The 13,429-nt window shown below is 36.2% G+C and overlaps 1 protein-coding gene across 1 annotated transcript; it reads left to right on the plus strand.

Moving 5' to 3' along the window:
* Nucleotides 1-395: 395 nt before the first annotated feature.
* Nucleotides 396-12,396, plus strand: LOC106716755 (protein FAM91A1). Its single transcript, XM_045681416.1, has 19 exons — nucleotides 396-592; nucleotides 871-955; nucleotides 1,497-1,604; nucleotides 1,919-2,020; nucleotides 2,236-2,417; nucleotides 2,569-2,669; nucleotides 2,884-3,061; nucleotides 3,423-3,556; nucleotides 3,680-3,782; nucleotides 4,309-4,416; nucleotides 4,494-4,580; nucleotides 5,040-5,218; nucleotides 5,816-5,982; nucleotides 10,234-10,449; nucleotides 10,526-10,672; nucleotides 10,750-11,378; nucleotides 11,490-11,593; nucleotides 11,690-11,759; nucleotides 12,005-12,396. The coding sequence occupies exons 1-19, from the start codon at nucleotides 521-523 to the stop codon at nucleotides 12,113-12,115; spliced, it is 2,883 nt and encodes a 960-aa protein (XP_045537372.1). The 5' UTR covers nucleotides 396-520; the 3' UTR covers nucleotides 12,116-12,396.
* Nucleotides 12,397-13,429: the final 1,033 nt, after the last annotated feature.

Below are 13,429 nucleotides of genomic sequence, written 5' to 3' on the forward strand. Positions count from 1 at the left end.
ACTTTTTTAAGAATTTTGTTGTTTTAATTATATTATTTAACTTTACTTTATCTCAATATAATTCAAATATATCCCATGAAAGTAATAATAAATTAAAAATTATTTTAACTTGGTCTGTACTTAACGTAATAAAATTATTCAAAAATCCTAATCGTTCCCGCTCATTTTAATTTTGACTGCGGATGACATTGACATATACGCTATCGTTCATAAATGCAAAACCTTTCCGTAAAATTAACATGAATTGTTTACATTTTACAAATAAATAGTCGTAATACAATTTTTTCACTTAGTAAATTGACTACACAAAATATAAAGTAATTTTATTTATTGTGGATAAATGAAAGAAATACAATAACTGACTAATGACAATACTCATACTCAATGTGTTTTTGTTAAGAACGCAATGTGTGTGGATATTTTTTCTTATCAAAATATTGTGGCCGAGAAATTTAATTTTCGCTGTGTTTGATGTAGAAACTACGGAGAGTTAAGTAAATAGCTTAATAACTTTATTATAATGGAGGATGAAATAGATGAATGTATTAGAAAAAGAATTCAATGGCCTCAACTACCAACTACTGTAAAAAAGGTAATAAGGTTTCTTGCTATTGTCGCACCTTTCTCCCACAATTCACATATCTATAAAAGTAATAGTGAAACTAATATTAATACTAAACTTTTGTAAAAAAATGTATTATGCAGTTATTGATTCTCAAGTTTATTGTATACGAAAGGAATTATAGTATTATCCTTATTTCTCCTTGATTATATTTCACATTTCCGCGAAATAACAGTGTCCTTAATAAAATTTTATAGCTCATAATTATTTATAAAAATGATAAAACATTTGAAATGCATCTTTCCCAGGTGTTGGGTGATTCTCCTAAAGAATATGAAAGATACATATTTGAGTTCAGTGTTAAAAATCAATTGCGTTACAGAGGCAGTCTTGGTAAGTTAACTCATGATAAATAACCTTTAATTCACGTAATATGCAAACTAAGTACTAGGTCTTAAGAGAACATTGAGGTGTTTTTTAATTTTTAAAATTTGGAGAGATTTTTTATTTTTAAGCCACAAAAAATATAGTATAAACGAGCAAAAATTTTTTTTTTTGATGATATCAAAGGCAATTTAAAATCAGATCAGACAATTTATGGAATGTTAATATTTGTTATCATAAGCTTATATAATGGCCTCAATTTAATTGATAAGAAGTTTTAAAACCTTACATAAATTTTTTTGTAATGAAAAAAAATTAAACAAATATTAATCATTGTTATTATTATATTCAATTAGAGGCAGGTAACACATCTGCAATTTCGGATGTCCATGGGCAGCGGTTGCATTGCTATTTGGGCTAATTCAGATGGCCTCTCCTTGTTTGCCACTAGTAAATTTATCTACATTTCCCTTTTAAACACCTAATTTCTTAAAGTCCTTGGAAATCTTAGTTACTAATTTTCTGCTCCTCTACTCTATTATCATTTTAGTACGGACTGTCCGGAAAGATGAGAGAAAGTACTATGAGGTACTTGTTCAGAATAGTATACAGAGGCTCATGCTCTACCCATATCATTTAGCGGACATGATTGTTAAAGGTAATATTTTAACTGACTATTTAATACTAGCTATTATTCACAACTTTGCATTCTCTTCTTAATAAGGGAAAGGATCTAAGGAAATCAATACAAAATACTAATTCTGTGGTGATTGATCAGTCTCATACAGATATATAAAGTAGTATATAAAGCAAAACATAGTTGTGAGTATGTATGCATAGATGTATGTATGTGGCCAAGGTGAGAAAACTGCCAGGACCATGCCAATTAGAAATACATAATCATTGCCTACTCCTTTGGTTTATTAGTGTGAGTTGTGTTTATTTATTTTATAATAAAATCGAATTTTTCAGGATTACGAATAACACCATTTATATATTACCTAGAAGTGGTGGCATTGCTCATAGAAATGGAAAAAAGTTATGACACAATGCCCAATTTCACTGCTGCTGATTGTAAGTATTAGCGTAGGCTTACATGAAATACGCGAACACATATAGACGGTATGTTTTAGAACAAGTGTTGCCACAATAGAATTTTACAGTGATAAAGAGACAAACTTTTCCTTGGCCTGGTGTCCTTTTTATGGTGGTTTTTATGGTCCTATGTCCTATGTGTTTGCAACCTATTCATTAAAAAAAAAAAATGATGAAATAACAATTGTTCTTAGGTCTTCGATTGCTGGGAATTGGACGTAATGAGTACTTAGAGTTGGTGGCTAAAGCTCGTTCTTTGGGAAGACGAGGTCGGTCCAAGGCAATCCGTGGTCTCTTGCCTCGAGTACCTCTTAACATACCCATGTTGCCATGGTGGCGAGTTGAACTCGGCTATGTACTGGAGGAAGATGTTAAGGTATTTTACAGCTGATTTTTAAGCTAGGTTTAATATTTTTTTTAACTGTAATTGTGGAAAATATAAAACGATTATTGAAGTGTGTAATTTACAGATTACTAAGTGTTGAATAATTTTTTAATATTACATTTAAGTTGATGTTTTGTTTCAGCCTCTAACTGAAAGCGAGAAGTCTCTCATTGACCTTCTGATAGATCGAGGATCACAAACGGCTGGCACTTTGGATTACAATGTAGTCAAAACTCTGTACAGGTAAAGTTTTTCTTATTAACAGCCACATCTTAATTTATAAATAGTTTACTTAAGCAATCCATTATCTGTTAGTGTATAATTCCCACTTTTAGGGTTCCTTTATTGAACTTTTTTTTTCTCTGAGTCACTTTTCACAGTGTTACTGTGTTTTGTAGAAAAGTTATTTTCATTTAAAATACAACACTAGATTGCTATAATTAGCCTTTATTTACAGACGTGGTTTAATCTACTTGGATGTGCCGATCACGTCAGCAGACAAGGTGTCAGTTCCGCCTCTGAAAGGCTTTGTGATGAACCGCATCGCAGGCGACTACTTTGAGACATTGCTTTACAAAGTATTCGTGTCTATAGACGAGCATACCAGCGTTGCGGAATTAGCGGCTGTGTTACAGGTAACTGTTTTGTGATAAATTAAACAAAATGTGTAATGATTTTTTGAATATCCAAAAAAATTAAAAAAAAATCTAAATACAGTCGAACCTAGATAAGTGAGAGTCTAAAGGAACACGATATTTTTCTCGCTTAAAGAGGTTATTCCATAACTTTAATCTTGTTTATGGAGGTCGTCCATCTGGTCTGGCCAATTACTTTTTCTTATCCAGGTTCGACTGTAATATGTATAACTAAACTGAGTAATGTCAGTAATATTAGCTCTAAACAAATATGGTATCTATTAGACAAAAATTCACAAAGTTCTTTGGTGGTTTGGAGTTCTGAGTTCAAGTGTGGTAGAAAATTATGTTTCGTACTTAGGTCGACTGTGAGTTGGTGAAGCAGGCGGTGTCGTTGTACTGCAGGCTGGGCTTCGCCAACAACCTGAACCCTCCGCCCGTCTCGCCGCAACACCCCTCGTGGAAGGAAGCAGTTACCACACACAAGCATCAACCGTCAGTGATGATTAGCTTTTTTTATTTTATATCTATGATATCAAACCATAGAGAAGCAGGAAATATGTTTCTTGTGAAACCATAGATAATTTTTGTTTTCATGTACGGAATATAACTTTTTAGGTACAGACAAATAGCGCCGTTAACATTTGATCAAACAATGGATGAAGATGCCCTGCAAATGGAGCCAGTCTTAATCAAAGATATGCCGTCCACTTCCAAACAGGTATTATATTTAATTTAACACTTAACAATATATTAAAATTCTTCGCCGAAACCAAACTCTTCTTTATAGCTTTATATCTTACTAATATTATAAACTAGCTTTTACTCGCGACTTCGTCCGCGCGGAATAAAAAAAAATGCACACAAGATAAAAAAAGTTTCTATGTCCGTCTCCTAGTTCTAAGCTACCTCCCCATCAATTTTCAGCTAAATCAGTTCGACCTATCTTGAGTTATAAATAGTGTAACTAACACGACTTTCTTTTATATATATATAGGTATAGATGTGAATTTTTAGATGGATGGATGGATGGATGGATGGACGTTTGTTTGAAGGTATCTCCCGGAATGGCTCAGCGGATCTTGATGAAATTTGACACATATGTAGAACATAGTCTGAAAGAACACATAGGTTACTTGTTACTTTTTCATTCCGCACAGACAGAGTCGTGGGCGACAGCTAGATACCTTATAACTTAAGATTTAGTCTTTATTTAGAACATCGTATATCAGTGTTATTTTTCGTAGAGTTCTCAAGAGGTAATTGAAGCTGGATCAAGTAACAATGGTCAACGAGTTGCTGTTCTATTTGATTCAACTCTTGCCGCATATCTAATGATGGGTAATTTATCGCCGGTAAGAATATAAATACATTGTAATAAGAGATTTATATGACTTTAAGATTTTATGTAAACTCTTTTTGACATTTACAGGATCTAAAAAGTCATGCTGTCACTTTATTTGAAGTTGGAAAGTTATGTGATGAAAGTCTAGATAGTTTGCTTATGGAATTAGATAAGGTAATTAAATTTGTCTTAAAAACTTATGAAAGTGAAAATAAACTCGACAGAGGAGGGAACACATTAGAAGAGGATATGTCCTCTTTCTGTGCGTCCCCTCCTCTGTCGGTTAAAGGTAGGCAACGTATCTGCAATTGCGAATGTCTATGGGTAGTGGTTGCTTCGCTGTTTAGGCGAATTCTGGTGACTACTTGCTAATTTGTCACTTTATAATAAAAAGAAAACTAAGGAAAATTATGGCTATTTCAGATCAAAAACATCTGCTTGTTTTTGATCTGAAATAGCCGTAAAATTACTAAATTAATTATATTACTCTTATGTATAGATTTACTTGATAAGAGAGTGTTTTATATATTTTTTTTTACATTTAAATATGCACTAACTAACTAAGGTGACTTTCTCCGACCCAGTCCGGGATCTGTAGCTCCCGAAGATCTTTAAACACTGGTTGTATCAAAGGTGGCGGCAGACCCAGAGATAGAGGGCGAAGCGCGACGCTACCTGGCGGCGGCGGCGTGTCTGAGGACGGCGCTGCGCACTCTGCGCCCTCGTCTGCGTCCGCTCGACTTACTGCGCTGTGAGGCTCTGCACGCCCTTGGCCCCGCAGCTAGGACACGTCTGCTCTCCACTAAATACAGGTTTATTGATTGCTGAAGGGACGACTGAAAAGAGAGTACATGTGGCGGAAATGAGAATGTTAAGATGGATGTATGGAGGAACAAAAGTGGATAGGATACGGAATGAGTACATCAGAGGAAGTCTGAAAGTAGTACCAGTAGTAGAAAAATTGAGAAATAAAAGGTTAACGTGGTATGGCATGTCATGAGGGAAGAATCGCATGTAGCAAGGAGAATGTTAAGTATGAGTGTGGAAGTACACCGATAGAGGTAGGCCTAGGAAGAGATGGATGGATTGTGTGAAAGGTGATATCATCAAGAAGGGGGTGACAATGGAGATGATAGTAGTGCACTGACTCTTAGTAAGTGCGACAAGGTCAGGGAGATGATGATGATGATTGATTGTTGAACGGTGCACAAAGATGTCTTGATGTCCCAAGAGTTCTAAACCTTACTGCGACTATTGAGTCGAGTTGAATAAAAGCGAATGAAAATGTTTGTTGACAATTTGTTAACAGGTAGCATTGATCCAGACATAAATGATTATAGCCCGTGAAAAGTTTTTTTTTCTGGACTTTTATGGTTTGTGAAGTGATTAAGTAAACAAACGTATATCAGACTGGCGATATCCACTGCGCCATTGTCGCGTGAGGCTCGTGCGGGCGTGGCTGCAGGCGCGCTACCGCACGTTGGCCCCGCACCGCCCGAGGCTGCCTCGCCGTGGATGCGCCTCTACCTCTACCACGTCGCCGGGTATGGACCACCAACGCTACTCCTCACCAAAGGTAGGTAGATTAGTTGCACGCCACAAATCAATATTCCATCTTTTAAACATTGTTAACTATCCGTGATATTTCTAATCAATTCTAATTTAAACGATTTAAAGATCGGAATATATATTGTGTAGAGAATGGCCGAATAATTTTTTTGTACTCCTTTTCATACTATCGTTCCATCAGATCGCATATTGATTTCGGTGGTTAGAGCTTTATATGTTTGCACTATGTTTTCTTAATTATAGTGACAATTACAGAGTTCCAGTGCAGAACATTTTAAATTATTTTACATAAAATATAGATTGCATGCATATTGTTTTCTGTTGTTATTCATTGTCTAATATATTTTCATTCAGCGAAGAAGCAGCATTGAGAAAGTGCAGTAACGTGTTATTTTTATCTAACCATATATAAATTTATCATCCTTTATAGCAAGGTACAACTTCAGTTGCGGGTTAAGAGAACAGAAGAAGCGAGAGAGAGAGAGAAGTGAAGGAGTGACTCTATATGTCTTTTAATTAAATTATTTTTACTTTGACAGTTGTTATAGATGCTGAGATCTATGATATCCTGGAGCAGTAACGGAGAGGCAGTTATTTATATTATTTACTATTTTTCCACAGCAAGTCAATGTTACTAAGGCGTGGATCTTTGCAGATATGATGAACTCCAGTACGCAGTTCAGTATTTACATTTTTCTGAATGTACTATTTAGTAACATAATATATTTACTATTTAGTTTCTGCATGTACTGTTTAGAAACAATTTTGTTTATATTTAATTATAATTTTGTGATTTAGGTCTAATCTACTGTGTCTATGGATGACGTTTCAGAGGACAACATAGGAGGTTTTATTTATTTTTATGGTTATTTAGTATCTTCTATAGTCTTCGCCCACAATCATAATTTGGCGCAGTGTTATGTTGGATATTGCAGCCTGTGTGGAGCACAAAAGGTAGCAACTTACTGCCTACTTGTTGAATATTTTTGATATCTGCCACCTTATCATCATCATCATCATCATCAACCTGCCCTTATCCCTATGGATGGTTGGCACAGTATGTACTGCTCCTCCATACATCTCCATCAGCCGTCATATCTGAATTCACCCCTTCTTACATATCCTTTTTACACAATCCATTCGTACTTTCTTTGGTCTTCCTCTGCCTTTGTAGTACATTATGATAGCTGCCATTTGCTGCCAGCTTAATCTGCTACCTCCAGTATCGCGTCTTGAATCAACGAACGTCTTACATTTTTATGTCAAAAAACTTGTTTTATGAACAGCTCACTTTTCGGGACAGGTTTTTCGGAGGACATTGAAGTACACAATTTGAATGGTTGTATTTTTCATTGACGTGATATTTACATTGATACGCACATTTTGTAATGAACTTGAGTTACTGATCTCCCTAAGCATAACGATATATTTGCTTTAACGAATGAGCGGCATAAATGGAATGAAGAAATTTGTGCTATGTCCTATAATTATTATAGAGTAGACTAGCGGTTGCCCTATAACCGCACACATCAGTTACCTTCCAGTAAAAATCGGCCCATCTGTTTTGGAGTATGCGGTCGCCTTCGACTTTGTCAGCGTGGAATTGACAAAAACACACAAAAAAATAAATAAAAAAAGTAACCTATAATATGTCCGAACACGTCAGCTACCTTTCAGTGGAAGTCCCGTCAAAATCGGTCCAGCCGTTTCGGAGTTAGCGGTCGCCTTCGACTTTGTCAGCGTGGAATTGACAAAAACACACAAAAATAAATAAAAAAAGTAACCTATAATATGTCCGAACACGTCAGCTACCTTTCAGTGAAAGTCCCGTCAAAATCGGTCCAGCCGTTTCGGAGTTAGCGGTCGCCTTCGACTTTGTCAGCGTGGAATTGACAAAAACACACAAAAATAAATAAAAAAAGTAACATATAATATGTCCGAACACGTCAGCTACCTTTCAGTGAAAGTCCCGTCAAAATTGGTCCAGGCGTTTCGGAGTTAGCGGTCGCCGTCGACTTCGTCAGCGTGGAATTAAAATAAAACACAAAAATAAATAAAAAGTAACCTATAATATGTCCCTACACATCAGCTACCTTTCAGTGAGTTTCGTCAAAATCGGTCCAGCCGTATCGGAGTTAGCGGTCGCCCACGACTTCGTCAGCGTGAAATTAAAAAAAAACACACACACACAAATAAATAAAAAAGTTACCTACAATATGTCCGCACACATCAGCTACCTTTCAGTGAGTTTCGTCAAAATTGGTCCAGCCGTTTGGGAGTTAGCGGTCGCTCTCGACTTCGTCAGTGTGGAATTGAAAAAAAAACAAAAAAAAAAAATAAAAAAGTAACCTATAATATGTCCGCACACATCAGCTACCTTTCTGTGAGTTTCGTCAAAATCGGTCCAGCCGTTTCGGAGTTAGCGGTCGCCCTCGACTTTGTCAGCGTGGAATTTAAAAAAAACACAAAAATAAATAAAAAAGTAACCTATAATATGTCCGCACACATCAGCTACCTTTCAGTGAGTTTCGTCAAAATTGGTCCAGCCGTTTCGGAGTTAGCGGTCGCCCACGACTTCGTCAGCGTGGAATTAAAAAAAAAAAACAAAAAAAAAGTTACCTACAATATGTCCGCACTCATCAGCTACCTTTCAGTGAAAGTCCCGTCAAAATCGGTCCAGCCGTTTCGGAGATCACCCGGAACAAACGCGGCCTGCAGACAGTCGAAAATAAAAAAAAAAAAGGTTTTTCGTTATAGGTAAATAAATTACATCGTACACGAAATATGACTTTTTTTCGATATTTCATACAGACACTCTAATTTTGTTACTATGTATAGATGTTAGTGTTAGTAATGTAAGTCTTGCTGCTGAAAATTCTATTTGAATTAATAGTTTTGCAGTGACTTGGAGGCATCACAAAACTACACGGAGTTTATTAATCAAACGCTTTTCATTGTGTTTTGATTCGTTATGACGTATGGTATCCCTGCTCGGAAACACAAGGCTGTCAGTGACGAGGGCAACTGCTTTCCGCGAAGACATCGTTTTATTCTTTCTGTTAATTAACATAAAATTTCACTGCAGCATACCATATTAGTGGTTGACTACAGTATCGCAGTTGGCAGCTTTATGTTGCGGTTGTGCTGTAACCTGTCCTATGACAGAGTGTACCTGCAAGCTGTATTCATAGTCTTGTTTCTGCTCTGCACAGAATGCCGCAACCGCAGTGGTACACGGTTTGTCTGTCATTGCATGGATGTGTGTATATTCTTTGGTGTTTTTGATTCCTATTTATTACTAGCATGTAGCACAATCCTATGAAGCATGCTTCTTCTGATCAATCAGAATCCATAAAGAAATATAGATTTTTTGGAATCTTTGTATATAGGCACAGTGATGGGTATTTTGGTATCAAACATCTTGGCAGCTTGGAATGTTGCACGAATCGTTGCGCAGAACATAGTTTTAGGTGTGGTGTAGTAGGGCGAAAAGGGATGTAAAGAGAGGCGCACTCCGCAGCGCACAGCTGATTTTGAGACGCGCAAAATATTGATGCAGATAATAGCAAGTGCCTGAGTTTGCTTGGATCACTGATTTAGGAGACGTTGTGTACGAGACTGGAACTGCTTACACAATTGCTGCTTCAGTAACAGGACATAGTGCTTCGTAACGTGCTGTATGTTGTTTATGACGTGCTGAGTATGTGGAACAAGCTTGTAATGTGTTTTGGAAACACTAGAATTGTCTAGACGGCATGTGTGATCATAGATGACAGCATGTGGTAAGTGTTCGCTAGCGGATGTATTCGTCAGTTGGGGAAGCTGGGAAAAGGGCTTCTATGAGTGGCAATTCCCTAAGTGCCTTATTATTTTTCCTAAATTGTAACATTAACATTATAATACATACTGCAGATGAAGACCTCATTTCACTAAATTTGGAGTTCGGCTACTTCACTGTGATTTGTTGGTTTTGGAAGGGTTGTGGTAATGTTTTATAATCGACTTAACACTAATTTGTGTCTAGCGTATTGCTCCTGTTGATCGAGTTTATGACAATTATCAGCACAGGGTAACGACGAAGAATCGGCGACTTTTTTTTTTTCTGACAGAATATTTACAGGTGCTGCAGCTTAACATCACAGTACTACAACATCATCATGTATGTTTTAATATAAGTATTGTCACAGTAAGACATACAAGTCTTACACGAGCATACAAACAGTAAGACATGTATGTCTTACTGTTTGTGTGCATGCAGGCACAGTGCTGCGCAGCGTGCCGCGGCCGCTGCTGGGATACGCGCGGCTGTCGGTGACGTGGTGGAGTGCGGAGGGCGAGCCGGCACCACTACCAGCCGCCGCCGCCCTCGCCGCTGCCAACTCTGCGCTGCGTCGAGCGCCCGTGCTGCTGCAGGCCGCTGCCGTCAGGCACCATCCTATTGTCAAATATGTCGCCTTTCCAACGGTCGATGATGGTTAGTCACACATTTTGTACTGTACTGCTACTTTAGCGAACAGATGAAGTCAATAATTGTAGTCACATGTTATTAGAGAGTCAGTCGATATGGCGGACGCACACGGGTCTGCGTCGGCTGGCGCGACGGCTGCGGCTGTCGCGCGCAGCGGGCTACGTCGCACTCGCCGACACCGGCGTGCCCGACCTCGGCTGCGCACACCCGCCGCACTGCGTACAACTAGGTATACACACATAATGTTATATTATTTATAGATTACATATTATTTTACTAATACTTAACATTATTGTTGTGGTTTAGTTCCACAGCGCAAGAAGAAAGAAGTTTGCGGGATAGCTAAACCTATAAGCGAAGTATCGTTGTCTTCCAATGAGTCAGTGGAGAAATCTACCGAATATACCAAACTCGTCAATAGTCGACTACAGTCACCGATAGAGTCACACTTCGCTGTCACACCCACCACAGATAGCAAGACGAGTTCACCCGCCAACGGCTTTACAAGTGTAGAAGGTGGAAAATTACTCTGCGAGGAACTCGATAATTTGAACATCGATGACATTTTCGTCCATCGGAGCAAAGAATCGATTTCGGCTAGCGATGATTTCGTACCTATCCATTCCTCTTCGACGAGTATCGAAGAACTCAAAAAGCATTCCAAGGAGAAATCGATTAGTAAAGAATCGATTTCCTTTTCTGACGATTTAGTCCCGATACATTCCACTTCGGCCAGTGTTGAAAATTTGAAATTCGAATCGAAGAAAACCGAAGAGGATAAAAATAGGAATGCTCTAAATGATTTATTGAGTCCTGCGGAAGAATCGATATCGATGTTCACACAATTATCGGACAAGTTGACGGAGATGACGGAAGGTGACAGCGGAGTTGACACAGCTCATAACTTCTCTGATGAAGAGACGTGTAAACCAGAAGTGAGTTTGTTGTTTTTTCATTGAAATGTTTAAAAAACGGATCGTAAATTGTATAGTTGAATATTAAACTATTTAATAAATAGTTCGTATATTTTGTTTTATTATTTTCAGAAATGGACAATTTTGGATCTACAGTTCGGAATACCTTTGTTCGATGAGGCGTTATGTGAAAAAATATGTCACAGTATAGTGGACAGGATAGCAAGGCCGGAAATGTAAGTTGTAGAGTTTATCTTGAATAAATCTTTTTACATCGTTATAATTTAAACGTAGCACATTGTACTATTGTAACAAAATCTTTTTGATTTCAGATTAGAGAAGATCAAAGAAGACAATGAATTCATCAGAGCTGATGTCCTGAAATTCGTCTCTCAGTGTCAGGTGAGCATTATGTAGAAAAGTTACTCTTTTAGAAATATACAATATAAATAAATAAAAAATTAGCGACAAATTAAATAACATATAATACCATATACCAATTTTTAAATGTTATAGCATTGTGCATCATTAGTAGTTGGCCTTAATGGAAGTCACACTAACTGATGGCAGATTAACTCAAAAAAAAAAACAAAGAAGATCAAAGGATATCTTAGTAATTATTAAAATGAATTTCATATAATTTCCAGTATTATCCGGGTGAAGATATGGGTATAGTAAAACGTGGTTCTTTAGTTCCTCTGCCGAGGAAGAATTTGGTGTTTGAGAACGGCAGGATTACTGAGTGGAACGGAAAATGATTCCATCCAAAAACAACAGGATATCTCAGTAATGTGGATATTCAAAAGATAATGTCTACTTAGAGTGGTTGCCTTAGAGCTTTTAGTTCAAATGTAGTTGTAAGGATCAAAAGTTGTAGACAATTACAGTGAGTTTTCATTGCCGAAACATTAGTAAAAAACATACTGTTATCTCTATCATTCTGTGTGAATAAAATGAAAAAATAATTTGTTTTTTTGCTTGTTTCGGTTGTGGAAAATTATCCTTTAATTGATGGTTAGTATTTCAAGATGCTATAAATAGTGGCTAAATTTAGTTATATATTTCAATTGTATATTTCTATGTAATTATCACATTACTAACTTCATATAAATTTTTATTTCAATGTTATAAATTATTTATTTAATTTGACATAAAATTAACATAAATGTTGTTTTAATAATTTTATTATTTTTATGAAACATAATTTCTAGATATTAACTATAGAAAAATCTATAGAAGTGATTTAATATAAAAGAATTTTTTTTTGAGTATTATGTTATTTACAGCGAAATATAAGCCTTATTTGTTAACAATAGAGATTAAATTATTTCGTCATACTTAAAAATAAATTTAATAGGATTTATTTTAAAAAAATGTGTTTTTTTTTGTTAATTTTGGTGGCTCAGAGCCGCAACTGGTTTCTAGTCGGAATGTATATGTTTGTTCTTAACAAAAATACTATTCTATGTTCTGTCGGAATAAAATAAACTTCTAAATGGATTTTCATTGTATTACCAATAAATGGAGTGACTATATATAAATGTTTAGGTACATAATTTATTAAAATTTAGTGTAAATCGGTTAAAATTATGATAATGTAATACAACTCTTCATTTTTCTTAAACAATGGTTGCTGTTACGTAATGCCAATGTGTCAAAAACAGTCAATATGTTCTTTTCTAAATTATTTTAATAATTTATGTCGATACCATGTAAGCAACATTTAAGTTGGCACGTTGGGAACAAGAATAATGTTCTGCCCGACGTGCCAAGTTAGGACTTCAAAGGTATGGCGCTAATGGAAAGTTTATTAGTGAGAGTATTAGTTGTGTTGCCACTTATTTTTGTTTCCGACTAATAAAAGTTCGTAAATGCAACTACATAAATATGAAATGTATCAATGTGATTTTTTTTTCAAAATAACTAATTTTAGTTGTTTGCTCTTCTTTGTACAAAAAAGTATCACTGTGTTGCATTTACACCTTTCCGGTTTTGGCGGAAACAGACGGGATTGGCAACACTGATGTGTATTTTACTTAATTTTAGTCATTAGTCTTTATTTTAGGCCAGTT

This window comes from Papilio machaon, chromosome 16, assembly GCF_912999745.1.
Source record: "Papilio machaon chromosome 16, ilPapMach1.1, whole genome shotgun sequence".
NCBI classification, from domain to species: Eukaryota; Metazoa; Arthropoda; class Insecta; order Lepidoptera; family Papilionidae; genus Papilio; species Papilio machaon.

Coding starts and splice junctions, on each gene's coding strand:
- LOC106716755 (XM_045681416.1), top strand. CDS start 521: ATGGAGGATGAAATAGATGAATGTATTAGAAAAAGAATTCAATGGCCT. Junction 3,062..3,422: donor AATTAGCGGCTGTGTTACAG/GTAACTGTTTTG, acceptor TTTCGTACTTAG/GTCGACTGTGAGTTGGTGAA. Junction 4,581..5,039: donor TGCTTATGGAATTAGATAAG/GTAATTAAATTT, acceptor GTTGTATCAAAG/GTGGCGGCAGACCCAGAGAT.